Below are 15,282 nucleotides of genomic sequence, written 5' to 3' on the forward strand. Positions count from 1 at the left end.
AATGGGTTCCCAAAGAACAGAGTAAATTAAAAATTTCAAGATGATTGAGAATTAAAATAGGGCCCAAATACAAGACAAGGGACATCTGAAATTGATGGGGACTATTTTTTTCAGAACCTTAGATTTATTTTTAGCTCTTATGTAAACCTTTCAGTTTGTATGTACAGTCTGCAAGGCAAGCATATGACTGTTTTACACAATGTAGAGCTCCTTGTCGAAACTTCTTATGTTTGACTACCACGTGATTGCTTATAAAGCCCTTTCACATGATGAGAGAAATACGTAGTTATTGTTTAAGAATTTGCTATGCCCTGGAAACTTTGGTACATTCTTTGCCTCATTTATTTGCCTCATTTATTCCTCAGACCACCTCGGTACTATGGTTTTTATTATTCTCTTTTTACATATAAGGAAACTGAGGCACAGGGTAATAAACTTTCCCAAGGTCACATAGTTACTAGGATTTAAACTTAGACCTGCCTGGACTTCAGAGGCTGCATTGCTTCCTGAGAGAGCCTGTGAAATAGGGCAGGTGTTGTGTCCGTTTTACAGATAAAGGAAGTTGAGACTCAAGATGCCATGAACCACAGGCACAGAGCTGGAAACAAAGCTCAGGACTTGCAATTCCAGTTCCTCACTGCCTGCCAGTACCATGTTACCAGGCCTTGACCAGAAGATTCTACTGTTTAACTCTACCAGACTTGGAAACATGCTTTCCTCCTACTGATTTGTTATTCTTAGATGTTGACTAGGTGACCATGATATGTTTACACACCAACACTTTAGGGCATGGCTTACGTGCTTCCTGGTGAACATTCCTTCAGGAGACATGATTGAGTTGTGTCCTATACATCCGGTCAAAGCCGTCCCTGCTAGGAGGACTGGGGAAGCCTTCCTGGAGGAAAGACACTGCTGCTCTGGGAAGTCCATGCATTTGTCAGAGGTGCAGAGAAGCAAGTTGAGATGCCCGCTCCCTGCCCAGACCTTTAATCTGACGAGAATTTGCTTACGTCTGGGCTCCCATCACTGCCGGTAAACCTGCCTCTCCTTGCTTCTCTGGAGTTGCCAGCATCTCTGTCCCTTGCCAGAATGATTGTTCTCAGAATAAGCAAAGACTTCATCGCCTATTGGTTGGATAACCAACTAGTGTTGGCTCTGCTAGACTTGAAATTCAGAAACTGCACATCCTAAGCTAATGCCACAGTCATTTAACTGGTTGGCATGCAGGGGCTTGCTTTTGGTGCAGTGTCATGAAATTGAGCCGTTTCTCCTGCGTTGGCAACGTAAATGTCATTCATCTGGATGTCATCTGGACCAGACTCAAGCTGGAGCAGACTGGCGAAGGATCCCCCCTGGGGTCCACAGACTCTTCTGGGGAGCCGGAGGGAGGGTGGCCTCACCCCGATGGTGGTGAGCCTATTTGTCCTTGATGTTGTCACCTTTCACTTCCTTTACCAGCACCTGTGGCCCTGAAGTTACATCAAAATGCTCAGATTCCATGTTTTAGTGGCCTGAGAAGCTCTTTTTCTTTTCACTTAATTCCTCTTTCAAGCGTAATTATACCAAAGTAGATTTTTGTGGTATAAATATGATCACAGCTTATGTAGGTCCACAAAGCTTGGTGGAATGAATTCACACTGGTTCAGTTGTTTGGAATTACTTTCCCGTCTGCTTGTTTATGAAGAGACCAAGACTGCCCATAGCTGTGCTGTCGAGTATGGTAGTCACTATTTCCATGAGGCTATTGAAATGAAAATTAGTTAAAATCAGATATTTAGTTTCTCAGCCACACCAGCCATATTTCAAATGCTCAGTAGCCACGTGTGGCTCATGGCTGCCATATTGGATAGCGCAGATACGGATCACTGCCATCAGACTGCACTGATCTGTAGCATGTAGCAATCCACTTCGTTATCTAAAAACTTGAAGCAGAGTCAGGTCTAGTTCAACGAAACTTGCAGAACATTTCAGGAAAATTCAGTCTCTCTATACTGAAAATGATGGGTCAAAAGTGAACTTTGGCTCTGAGGTGAATGCTACCCAGAACCTCCCACCCCGCCACCTTTACTTTCACATCTCTCCTACCTCCCAGCTGTACCAGACGCTTTACCACTTTCCCCCTCATTAGGTGCTGTTGAGAGAGGGAAAGGAGGAAGGAAACAGAGAAGTTGGTTTGTGTTCATAATGAACAATCATGAACTCTGCGTAATTTTTTTCCCTCTCTCTTCAGGTCCTTGAGGCCACACGGGTTAATCGAAGAAAGAGCGCGTTGGCCTTGCGCTGGGAGGCGGGGATCTATGCCAACCAAGAGGAAGAGGACAATGAGTAGTCAACATCCTTCCACCCAGGAAGCTTCTTTGGTGCTTGGGTTCCCAAGAAACCAAGAAATCAACACATCAAAGCATTTTAATAGAATATTTATTAAAGTGCAAACAAACTCGGCAATCCTTATGCAGACCAGAAGAAGTTGCAATGTACAATGATGAAAACTCAAGTGAAAAAAGAAGTCCACCCATCAAACACGAACTCCCGGGAGTCAGAAGAGAAAGGATTTTTTTTTTTGTAACTCAAAGAATCCCCTGGGTTTGGACCACAGTTGATCCAAAAGGACAAAGAAGTTACAAGCAAATTGACATGGTTGCTACAGGCAGAACCAAGACTAGCCTCTCTGGGTGATGAGGAAAACATTGGTAATGTGGCCATTTGGAGAAGCCACAGAGCTGATGCCATCCACCCAGCAGAGGATATTTCCCTGTGCCTGCACCGGTTTCCACCCATCATAGCATCAGAGGTGTTGGACTAACCCCATTTACTCCAGCAGCTATAAAATAATGCTTCTCTCTCTATTTGCCCAGAAGAGGCAACTATGGTTCCATGTCTATTCCGTTTAATTGTTTTGAATTGGGAGCAATTAAGGATCGCAATCCAAATTTTGAAGACAAGATTTCTTCATGTTGCAAACACAACCTGTTCTGCATTAGGAGGTTTAGGAAGGGGGGAGAAAGCCAAACCAAATGGATTATTTTAGCTTTAGGATCTTGTCTGCTTATGATATTGACTGAGCTGCAGTTTATGAGAACACATTTTCACAATTCTGTTTCTTTATATGAAAACTATATTTAGTGGGCAACAACTATTTTTATGATGGGATGGGGGAATATATCCATGTATAAAACCTATACACATTGAACAGCTTGGTTCAAGAGGGGAGGGGTATTTTTAGAGTGGTAATAATTGAAAAAAGGGCGAACTCTGCCTTAGAGAGGTAGACGATGAGAAATAAAGAGGTGTTTATAACTATATTTTATATGTAAAGTGGACCTTCAGGGGAGTAGGAAGAATGATACGTTGGATCAATCAGAAAGAGACAGTAAAGAAAGCTCACGAAAGGTAGACAGAGAAGAAGGGAGGGGGAAAGAGTGGGCAAGTAAGGAAGTTAGATTATTTTTTCTGAGCAACCAGTATTTTTCAGGATGATACAGAGAAAAATATAGAATAGAAACTTAAGTGCAGGCTTAGGTTCAGCTACAAATCCTAAAGGTGGTGTGCGTGCGTGCGTGCGTGTGTGAGTGTGTGTGTGTGTGTGTGTGTACACATGCCTTTGTGTATGTGTGCTCATGAGTAAGGGTGTATGTGTGTGTGTGAGGATTAAAATTCCAGGATGATCATGGGACAAGGGTGTTCACTTATTTCCTCCAAAGCTGTTTGCCAGCGTCAGGAGTGAGTGAGAATTTCTTTTTTATGAAAAGGATATAGAGGCTCCGAGCTGATGCAGTATTTGTAATATTAAGTTGACCTAACATGGTATTTGCATGGGTCACAATGGCAAAGTTTTGAGCAGTTTTGTAATTTGACATTTAGGAAAGTACCATATTTATTCTCATGCTTTGTATCCATGCTTAGTATACGCTAAAGGACACCAGCTTTACTCTTTCTGTCATTTAAAGCAATATGATAAGGGTGTTCAATCATTGAATGCCCTCAATTTCTGGATGAGAAATTTTTCAGTCCTGGCCATGAGAAAAAAACTGACCAGCCTTCTTTTTTTCCGTCCCCTTTGTTTTAAAACTGTGGTTTTTAAAAAAGCAATAAGTAAGTCAGACCTCACTAAAATGCATTTTTGTTTTTATGTCTTTATGTCCTAAGCACTAGTGTGTTGTCCTGACAAGTGCAGTCCCACCAAATTTGTATGTAGATTTCATGCACGTTATCTTCTTTTATTAGACGAGTGTCAACGTTAGGGGAAAGTTTATTCATAAGTGAGTGGTGGACACACAGTAAAACATGGAACTCTGATAACTTACAAGGATCCTTTGGAACGGCCAAGGGAACTTGCAATTTGAAGCCAAATTCTACAGATGGATAATTGGCGTCATCTTTATATGGTTCATGCTCCTGAACATTCTGAACGAATAGTCAACAAAACGTGCTAGACGCTGGGGATAGGAAACAGATAAGATCCCTGCCGTTAGGGATTTATTTTCAGGTGGGAGAGGCTGGCATGGAGACAGACATTCCCAGGAAAATGAGCTGAGGAGTCCTGACAGGTGAAATGGGGGCACCCAGGAAAGAAGGATGCTTTGTCTGAGGATTTCCAGCGTTCCCAAGACAGGCACGGGAATGAAAACAGTTGGGGCAGCAGCATCGTGTGGCCCAGGGAGGCAGGAGCTGCTAGGATGCCTGGAGAACAGAATGGTTCTGTGGGTTGCACAAAAAGGGAAACATGCTTCGTGATTTCTGGACTAACTCTGGATCTGGTAGGGACCATAGACTTGATACAGATGAACTCCCCATCTTTTGCAAGAGGAAACAGTGCTCAGGACTTCCCTGAAGTTTTTGGTTCTGTTTTGAAGGAAACTGTGTACCCACCTTAAAACTACATTTGAGAAGAGAATGGGCAGCTGAAAAGAAAGCTTAGGAGGCCACACAATTCCTGGAATCGCTTTAGAGGCAGATGAGTTGGTCTTTGACTGCAGTTGATTGGCCCAGACACACTTATTATGTAGAGTTACAGAGCCGGGATCCTTTGGTTCGCACTTTGGATAGGCAACAAATGCAGCGTTTCCGTGACTCTCTCACAGTCACAAAACCGTTTAACTGTGGCCCCTACATCTCCATCTTTGCTTGTTCCCTTCTGCTGCCTTCTGATGACTGCTGTCCATTTCCTTGTTCCACTCACGTATCATCCTGTTACAATGTAAATTAAAGTTCCCTTAGCAGAGCCAGATTTTCTCTGTGCTCTTGAGTTTTTTACTCATTTAAGAAACATCGGGCCATGGCTTTGTACATAGCGCTGTGCTAGGCTCTGGGATCCCAAATGAACCCCTTTAACTTTGTGAAGATGCAGCAGACCCCTGGCGGAACGTCATCCGTGCCTAATCCGTCGAGAAGAAGAGGCTTGTCCAAAACCTGGCCTCCGATGCTCATCCCTGCCCCCAGGTAGCACACGAGCTTGTTAATCTCAGCTCGAACAGTCGTTTAGATTCTGTAGATGTTAAAAGCTTTCCTGAAAGTATTCCATTCCGCAGTGTTGATAGATGTTCACTTTCCTCTGGAACTGATGACTGACATTCCTTGGCTTTCTCATCCAGAAATTATGGAAACAGGGTCTGTCAGTGGCAGGAGGCTGGGCTGTGTCCTACGTGCATGACACATGCAGTTTCCTTGCCTCTTTACACCCATGCATGCTGCCCACCCTAGACAGTGACATATAAGCAGTATATAGATCAGTGCCCACATATATATACAACACACACACACACACAAGGCATAACAAGGAACACTAAGACAGTGTTGACTCGTCTCAGAAGACAAATAATTAAACATTTTTTCCAACTAAAGAATGGATGTAATTAAACTATGTATTGAAAAAAAGTAGCCTAAGTGTTTAGAGATGGTGACTATATCCAGTTGTAGTAACAGAACCAATTTCCTGAATTTTAAGCATTCAGTGAGTGAGCTGCCAATTTTGATTTTGTGTTCCTCTTTACCCAAATGACTTTTTTTTTTTTCTTTTTTGGAGGAGGGGGCACAAAGCAGCAATACTGTGTTTGAAAATGATACTCTCTGTATCTGGCTCTCCTGTGTATGTTAACCACTTCAATGTTACTATCCTGCTTCGGTTTTATAGTGATTGTGAGGCATTCAATGCAAGTATACAATTATTTTCTCATTAAAATCCAGTGTGTGTTGTGCTTTTATAAACGAGGGCCACTTGTTTGACTGTCGGGGGAGGTTGGAGGACCGAGCAGCCCGAGGGTAGCATGCCAGCGCTCTCGCCTCTAATTCCATGGGGCCACATCTGCTCCTTGCATATTTGGAACCAAGAAAGCAGTACTAGCTGGCGGGGCAGACCTTTGACAGGCTGTTCCCAATGCCTCCTTTGGCCATGTTGTCTCCAGCTGCCGTGGCTAGACCTGGAAATTCCGACAGGACCCACAGAAATGATACACATGCCTCTTGAGGTAGGTAGACTTCAAGGTCAAAGAGGTGGTGGGGCAAACGGTAGGACAAAGAGTAAAGGTCAAGCTTTGCACGTGGCTCTTAGGCTCTAATTTTTATTATTCATTCCATTCCCAGCACCTGTATTTGGCTCTCCTCTGAGGAATAGAGAATTTCGGACTTCACAGAGCATCTGAGACCACAGGTGAATCAGGAAGCTTCCTCCCCCCAACCCCACAGTCTCCAGCCGCTCCATCCTGGAGCTAACTTGCACCCAGACCTTCAGTCTCCTGCCCTTCCTTACCACCCGCTGGCCCATCTCTCTTCCTAGGGTCTCCTTTCCAGCTGCCTCTTTCTCTATCTCTCCCCACTTACAGGACTTCTTCCAATCTTCCCTCACCCCAAATCTCCCAGGCTTTCCAACTGTATTCTCCTGTTCTTCCGTGTGGCATCATCTTGCAGTCTCTCTCTGGTGAGAGTTCTGAATTTTGATGGGAAGGGGTTAGGTTGGGTGACAGGCCCCTTTGAAAACTGGATCAAACTCTAACAATAACAGGTAACACTTATGAAGCACTGAGAATGTGACAGGCACTTGCCGTGATTTCCGCAAATGTAATCTATTTCTTACGACTCCATGGGATGTACTCTTCTGGTTTTTTGGGGGGGTTGGGATATTTTTGCTGCACCACGTGGCTTGCGGGACCTTAGTCCAGCAACCAGGGATGGAACCCGGGCCCCTGGCAGTGAGAGCGCTGAGTCCTAACCGCTGGACTGCCGGGGAATTCCCTGGGGTGTACTATGTTGATTTCCATTTGACATGTCAGGGAACGGTTGCCATGGGGCTGGTAAACAGTAGCGCTTGAAGTTGAACCTGGGCACTCTGATTCAACTGTTACTCTTACCCACTCTTCCTGTAAAAATGCACATCGGCAACTTCACATACAAGGTCCAGTAGATCTGATGATGTGTGTGGGTCTGGGTGACCTCCTCCCACTATGCTCTCCAGGAGGAGGGGCTTTCATGGACTGAGGCCGAGGTCATGACAGGGGCTCAAATCTTGGGGGAGAGCTGGGTTTTGGTGGCAGCAGCAAAGAAGTGTCTTTATTTGAATGAACTCCCTCTGGGCTCTTTCCTTTGGGATCAGTTGTCCCAGGAGATGCTGGGAGAAGATGACCGAGGCATCCCTGTTGCCAAAAAGGAACCAGAAGCGACTGCAAATGGGGTGATGAAAATGTGCTAAAGTTGAATTATGATGACAGTTGCACAACTTTACATTTACTGAAAATCACTGAATTGTACACTTGGAAATGAGTACATTTTATGGTATGTAAATCACACCACAGTGAAAGCTGTAGCAAAAAACAAAGGGATGAGGGAGTCAAGGAGCCAGAAGCGGAGTCCGGGAAAAGGAGTCAAGGAGGCCACACAGCCTCAGGCTGAAAGGAGTGAGAGGAGTCATTCAGTCCAACATTCGGCCACCAGCTCACCAGCTAATCAGGAAGAAATCTTGCTGTCCCAGGGGTGCCCCCCAGGAACCAGGAGCAGTAGAGCTGTGATTGGCTGTGGATTCAGCGTCCTGGTCCTCTTTCCATCAGTCACTGCTAACACCTGGGGGACATCAGGCAGCGCTAGGTGAGTCAGGATACAAAGGACCGAGATTTGGTGGGCGCTCAGGCTTTGGAAACGCAAGAGAGCGGTACGCAGAGTCTGATACGGTCAGAGTAGAAAGAATTTAGGGGTGGTTCTTACTGAGGAGGCTCTCCCCGAAAACCCACCAATGTGAGGCCTTAACCTCTGAGCAGAGGACAGGTATGCAGGCCTTTTGCTCTGCGATGTCAAGTATCAGTGGGGTGTTGGAGGGGGCCTGTGGCCACTACCCCCTAGTTCAACTCCCCTGTGGTTTTTTTCCTTTTTTTTTTTAAATTGAAGTATAGTTGATTTACAGTGTTGTGTTAGTTTCAGGTATACAGCAGAGTGATTCAGTTATACATAATTTCTATTTTTTTCAGATTCTTTTCCCTCATAGGTTATTACAAAATATTGAGTAGCATTCCCTGTGCTATATAGTAGGTTGTTTATTTTTTATGTAGTCATGTGTATATATTAATCCCAAACTCCTAATTTATCCCTCCCCCCTTTCCCCTTTGGTAACCATAGCCATGTTTTCTATGTCTGTGGGTCTGTTTCTGTTTTGTATATGAATTCATTTGTAGCATTCTTTCTTTTTTTTTAGATTCCACATCAACTCCCCTGGTTTTATTGGTGGCAAAGAGACTAATAATGAGGTTCCTTTGGAATGTTGCTCCTTTTAATCATGGGCTCCTTGGGTCACAAGAGGGTGGTGACTGTATCCCTCCCTGCACCCAACCCACACAAAATTCAGAACTGGGCTGCTAGGGGGACAGAAAACAAATGGGGAATTAAAAGGAAGAATTCAAAAGGTTTGAAATGTACAAGATGACATTGAGGCAAAGAATGGGGCCTCAGGAAATACCTAGAGGTACCACACCAGCAATTTCTAAGCGTTACCCAAGCGTTCAGATGCCTTCTCTCAGAACATTTGCCTGATAAAGACTTTTTTTTTAAATTCCACCAAGATACAGTAATCTCACTGTCAGTTCATCTTGATGGTAGACTTACCCAGATGACTTGCTCCAAGTCCACAGGTGTGGTGGGCTTGCAACAAGTGGAGTGGATCTGTTGGTCCCCTAGAGACGTACAATCACAAATCTTTCTTCCCCTTCTTTGGTTTTTCTCTGCCCTCTCATTTAGACAACCTCGGCCTCGGCCTCTGCTGTGGTCTTCAGCTAGTAACAGTGATTTGCCTCTGAGGAGAGCTGTTGTCAAACATTTGAGAGGACCCCTGCATCACTTGGAGGGCTTGTTAAACACAGAATTGGACCCATACCGAGTTTCTGATTCAGAAGGGCTGGGGTGCAGCCCAAGAATTTTCTAACTAGTTTCCTGGAGATGCTGCTTCTGGTCCAAAGGACCTTGCTTTGAGACTCACTGGTCTGGAGTGTAAGTAATGAATAGGGTCTGAGCATACCATTTATGTTTGAAAACTTGGGGAATTGATGCAGGATTTATAAGCTGCAGGTACAATCACATGTGGTTTGGGGCTGGTTTTGAATATTTCTTGGGGGCAGTGTTTGCCCAGCACAGCAACTCACTACTTTGTGGGTCTTGGTGAAGGAGGACCAGGATTTCACTCAGACTCTTGAGTGAGGACCCTCTGACCAGGGCTGAGCAGATAAGGAAGAAAGTATGTATGTTCAGACTTTAATTTCAGGGTGAGATCAAAGGATTCTTTAGAGTATTGGAAGAAGGTCTTATCGTGTAGGCTGATAACAGTGTCAGGACTCAATGGCAAATGTTTGAATAACGTGGTTGCATAATTTAAGATGAGATGCAAAGCGAGAGGTCATTCTGATTTAGGTCTAGAGCAGCACTTCTCAATTCTGACTCCATCTGCATTACCTGGAGAGCTTTACGTTTTGGATTCAATTCGTCTGGGCTGGAGCCCAGGCATTAATAGAAATTAAAAGCACCCCAGAGGACCCTAATACAGAGAAAGATTTGAGCATCCACTGTCCAGTGGTTCCGAACCCTGGCTGCACTGCACACCAGGATCATCCAGGGTGGGTTTTTTTTAAAGATATTGGTGGTTGGACCTCACCCCTAGATATTCTGGTCATTTTACCTAAAAGGGGGTCAGAACATGGGTTGGTTTTAGAAGCTCCTCAGGTGTTTCTCATGTGTAGCCAGGGTTGAGAATAGGGGGTAGACTAGGGGAGGAATGTGCTTGCTTCACGACCTGACCCCCTTCAGAAAACTCTTAGGGGTAACATCAAAGTGAAATGAGTAAAGGTTCTTGAGGGGATGAACTGACCCATCTCATTGGTCCCAGGAGACAGAGCACAGTGTTGGTGACTGAGGGAGGGGCTTTGCAAAGGGGCTTTGTTGTTACTTCTGTGGAACTCTAGCTCTCTGCCCTAGAGGAAGCCTGCACGCTCAGGCTGATGGCGTGTCCAGGTGGTAAACCTTTTAGGTTAAGTGAGGGACGGAAAGCCACAAGGGGGCGCCAGAGGCGTGCTCTAACACGGAGTAAGAGCCGGAATGGACAAAAGGCCAAACACGCCACAAAATTATTTCTGGCAGGTGAAGCCATGACCATTTCCCCCATTTGTCCTGATAAGTGTTTGTCAATTTCCGTGGTGTAACTATTCCTATGATGGCTACTTTCAAGATACCAACAGTTTAACAACCGGTTCTCAGAATTCCTGAATATTTAATAATTGGTGGAGAACAAAACTACTGTGACTAGAAGATGCACAGGACCTAGAAGTGTGGAGCTAGAGCCTAATTAATAAGAGACTTCTTAGCTTGGAATGGCTCTTATGAACCTGTCACAGCAGGTAGGCATCAGAGATAACAGGATTCTGACCATCTCTTCTGATGATCGTGATTAGTCCTAGATAGAAAAAACAAAACAAAACAAAAACCCAACCTAAGTCATGTGCCCACCCATGTTGCCAAGGTATGCGACAGAGGAAGGGGAAGAAGAGATGCTGGGATGACCAAATGTGTGATACAGTACAGTTTGTGTTGCAGACAATTTCCCAGTATCTCTGAGCAATTCCATTTTTAGTGTGAGTGTCTGACAAGCGTTCAGCCATTGGGATCAGGCAGGGGATTCAGGTTTGGGCTCACCACTCTTTCAGTGACATTTGATTATTTGCATTCTCTAGATCAGATTCCTGACTTACGGAGTTGCTATGAGAATTAAATGTTAGGTGTAAAGTGCTTGGTGAATGGTTGGTATAGATGTGCTCAGAGTTTCCTCCCTTTATTTTTTTATTTTCTTCTAGTGTTATTGAGATATAACTGACATATAGCACTGTATAAGTTTAAGGTGTACAGCGTAATGATTTGACTTACATACATCGTGAAATGATTATCAGAGTAAGTTTACTGAACATCCATCATCTCCTATAGATACAAGATAAAAGAGAAAATCTATTTTTTCCTTGTGATGAGAACTCAGGAGCTACTCTTAGCTTGTTGATTTCATGTATCATTTGTTCGTTACATCCCTAGCTTGTTAATTCCGCGTATCATTTGTACCTTACATCCCTAGTACTTATTTACTCCTCTTCTGCACACCTCCAGACTTCACTTCCTCTAAAGCCCTGCATTCAGTCAGCAAACACTTACTGAGGGCCGACTATGTGTCAAGCTCTGTGTATATGAGAACAAATTAAAACGGGGTTTGTTAGGATGGTTTCAGCTGGAATTGGGGGAGCTCTTCCTTAACATTGGGCTTGTGGGGACAAACCTCTTCCAAGGTCACGTAATGTTTCCACATCTGCCTAGTAAATAGGGCCACCCAGTGGTCACCTGTACTGTCTTAGATGCTTTTAACTTTCCTTCTCACTGGGGAACCCATATACTTGTATTCTTTTGGGCAAGAGAAAATATCCAAGTGATTAAATGTTTAGTAAATGCCAGAAAGACTGACTCGCATCAGTGGAGAGTCAGAGGGTGCTAGAAGCTTGCGAGGAGACATTTAGGAAGGAACTTCCCAAGATGAACACGAAGGGTACAGAATCACCTCATTGATCACGGGGAAGGTGGAGTTCATCTCACTGTTTTCAATGTTTTCCGCTGACTTCAAGATGCTCACGTTTGCCTGCAAGTATGGAATGTGGCCACTAGGTGGCAGTGGTTCTAAAGTAAAAGCAGCTGCCCCAGCCAAGAACCTTCCTAGGGCGTCAGGAGGTTTCCCACTCTTCACACAAGCCAGGAATCTGTTGAGACCTACATATAGCTACTCCCAAAAACCCACAATGAAAACACCACTTGCACAATTAGACGTGGAGGTCAAATGTGGCTCTTCATTTAAGTTTACACTTCAGTGGAAAACTGATGGTTGCCACCAGATGGCAGCATACACCTGCACGCTTCCTCCATTCACGGCCCATAGTTTTTTGTTGTTTTTAAACAGTTTTATTACGATGTAATTTATATACCATAAAGTTCTCCCATTTAAAGTGTACAATCCAAAGGTTCTTACTATATTTGAAGAGTTGGGCAACCATCACCACAGCCAATTTTAGAATACTTTCATCACCCTCAAAATAAATATTGTACCCTTTTAGCCATCACTGCCAATGCCTCGCCCTCCCCCACTCCTCCTCGCCCCAGTACTAGGCAATGACGGCTCTGCTTTCTGCCTCTATGGATTTGCCGGTTCTGGACATTTCAAATAATATTATACAATATGTCTTCTTTTGTACTTAGCATAAGATTTTTGAGATTCCTCCATTTGTAGGATGTATTAGTGTTTCATTCCTTTATTTTTGCTGAAAGATATCCAATTTTATGGATATACCATATTTTGTTTATCCATTCATCAGTTGACCTTTGAATGGGCAAGCTTTTGTGTTGACATATGTTGTCAATTCTCTTTAAACCTAGGAGTGGAATTTTGGGTCATGTGGTAACTCTGTTTAATCTTTCAGGGAACTGCATGGCCCATAGTTCTTAAGGGCTAGCTCTGCACCAGGCACTGTGCTGAGCGCTTGACATGGATTATTTCCTTCAGTTTCTTTTTTTTTGTTTTGCGGTATGCGGGCCCCTCACTGCTGTGGCCCCTCCCGCCGCGGAGCACAGGCTCCGGACACGCAGGCCCAGCGGCCATGGCTCACGGGCCCAGCCGCTCCGCGGCATGTGGGATCTTCCCGGACCGGGGCACGAACCCGTGTCCCCTGCATCGGCAGGCAGACTCTCAACCACTGCGCCACCAGGGAAGCCCTTTCTTTCAGTTTTTACAACACTCCTTTGAGGCACCTACTATTAGTATCTGCTCCATTTTACAAATGGGGAAACTCGCACTCAGGGTGTTTGAATAACTGACTCTGGGTGATATGATCAGGGGTGAGGGGAGGATTCAAAGCCAGGCAGGATTCTGCGCCGAAGCCTGTACTCTGACCTCCCAAACTTTCCTTCTCATCAACTTGATTCAATAGCAAACAAACCTCCAGTCGTTGTCCTGGGCCAGCTCTGCGTTCTCTCAGTAGAGCCCATCTTTAGCACAGACCAGCATCAAGAGGGAGATGGTTCTATGACAGCTGAAAATTGGGCTTGTATGCTGAAGTGGCAAAGGTGTGGGGATATGAGTGGGATGTGGACAGTCTCTGTTAAAAGTAGCCACTGTCACTAAAAGCCAACACACCCTACAATTTTGGCTCTTCCCAACTGCTTCCCTGAGCGCATAGGCATGTGGTCTGCCCTCTGAGTTTTCCCAAATACCTACTGAGTTATGGAAACGCTCTGGAGCATCATAGAAATAATCTCCAGCCTGAAGCATCTGCTTTCCTTGGCTCTCACTGTTCACACATTTTATGGAATCACCCCAATTCCAGGTGTCTGTTTCTGTATCGGGTAGGGTACAGGTAGATGTCAACGAAGTGAGCCAATAATTCATTCACCGGCTGAAAAGACAGAAGTTTATTCCTCTCTCACAGTACAGTCCAAGGGGGGAGCATTTGAAATCCGGGGGCAGTTTGTTTTAAGCCTCTTTTAGAGTCAAACTCTTTCCATCCTGTTCCTTGTCACCCTCAGGACCTGTTGTCATGGGCATGGCCCAGCCTTAGGAAATGGTAAGATGCAGTAAAGCCATTTACTGGAAACCCAGGTGTGCCCGTTCCCTGGATCCTCAGTAGCTGTGGCTTCCCTGCACCAGTTAGGACAGACAGCTGACCAGCTTCTAGAGGTTAATTAATAGTAATTCTAGGGGCTTCCCTGGTGGCGCAGTGGTTGGGAATCTGCCTGCCAACGCAGGAGACATGGGTTTGAGCCCTGGTCTGGGAGGATCCCACATGCAGTGGAGCAACTAAGCCCATGCGCCACACTACTGAGCCCGCGCGCCTAGAGCGTGTGCTCTGCAACAAGAGAAGCCCCCGCAATGAGAAGCTCGCGCACAGCAACAAAGAGTAGCCCCTGCTTGCTGCAACTAGAGAAAGCCTGCACCCAGCAATGAAAACCCAACACAGCCCCAAAATGAATAAATAAAAATAATTCTAAAAACCCCAGTAAGTTTAGCGATTCCACTGTGACCACACCCAATAAGTCCAAAGGAATAAGCTGTTAAAACTTGACTAAGTTTGCACGTCTTCCCTTATGACACAGTCCACGTCTGGTTTATCTCTTCCCATATTTACAATTGCACAAACTGGGAAGAAGAATAGTTATCAGGACAGATGAACATAGAATAACTGTCCATTAGTCCTGAAAAGTCCTCTGGATGGATCGAGATATCCCCTGTATCTTAGCATAAAGGATAACGCATGTCTTCTCTTGCTACCCAAATATCACTTGAATACCCACGTTCCACAAATCCTGTACATCATGGGAGCAGAGTTGGCATGCTTAATGGGGACTAACGGGGAGTTTATCCTGGGCTATGAAGCCACAAGGACGGTCACTCACGGATACAAATAAGCTGACAGTGTTCAGACATCCCTCAGTCACATGACCTGCATCTCGCTCAAGGGCAGCTGAGGAGGGCTTTTCGGAGCCTCTCGGGGTCATGCAGCTGCTTCTACTTGTACCGGTTTCTCTGACTTTGGTTGCAAGCCATACGGATTGACCTGAAGAAGATTCTGCTGGCTGCCATGTTGCTTAGTCTGGGTTAATCTCAGCGAGTCTGGAATGACCTCATGCTTATCTCCAGAGCTGCTGGAGCATGCCAGTGACCCTTAGCTGACACTGTAGAATGCATTAACTCAAGATAAGTGATGTTCTTTTCCCATAGGTTCACGAGTTGTTTCAGGGAGG

At 44.9% G+C, this 15,282-nt stretch overlaps 2 protein-coding genes across 5 annotated transcripts in view; one reads left to right on the top strand and one right to left on the bottom strand.

Annotated features, from left to right (window-relative positions):
* The window catches only part of PALM2AKAP2 (PALM2 and AKAP2 fusion), a 611,547-nt gene extending 605,369 nt beyond the window's left edge, over positions 1 to 6,178 (top strand). For all 4 annotated transcript variants that reach the window (XM_049710940.1, XM_049710941.1, XM_049710942.1 and 1 more), the window contains one exon: positions 2,231 to 6,178. In XM_049710940.1, coding sequence (XP_049566897.1) covers positions 2,231 to 2,329 — 99 coding nt within the window. In that variant the 3' untranslated portion in view covers positions 2,330 to 6,178. The remainder of the gene's footprint in view (positions 1 to 2,230) is intronic.
* Positions 1 to 15,282, bottom strand: part of LOC101275752 (thioredoxin domain-containing protein 8) — a 709,525-nt gene that overhangs the window by 542,524 nt on the left and 151,719 nt on the right. The window lies entirely within an intron of this gene.

The sequence above is a fragment of the Orcinus orca genome, chromosome 6, assembly GCF_937001465.1.
Source record: "Orcinus orca chromosome 6, mOrcOrc1.1, whole genome shotgun sequence".
Lineage (NCBI taxonomy): Eukaryota > Metazoa > Chordata > Mammalia > Artiodactyla > Delphinidae > Orcinus > Orcinus orca.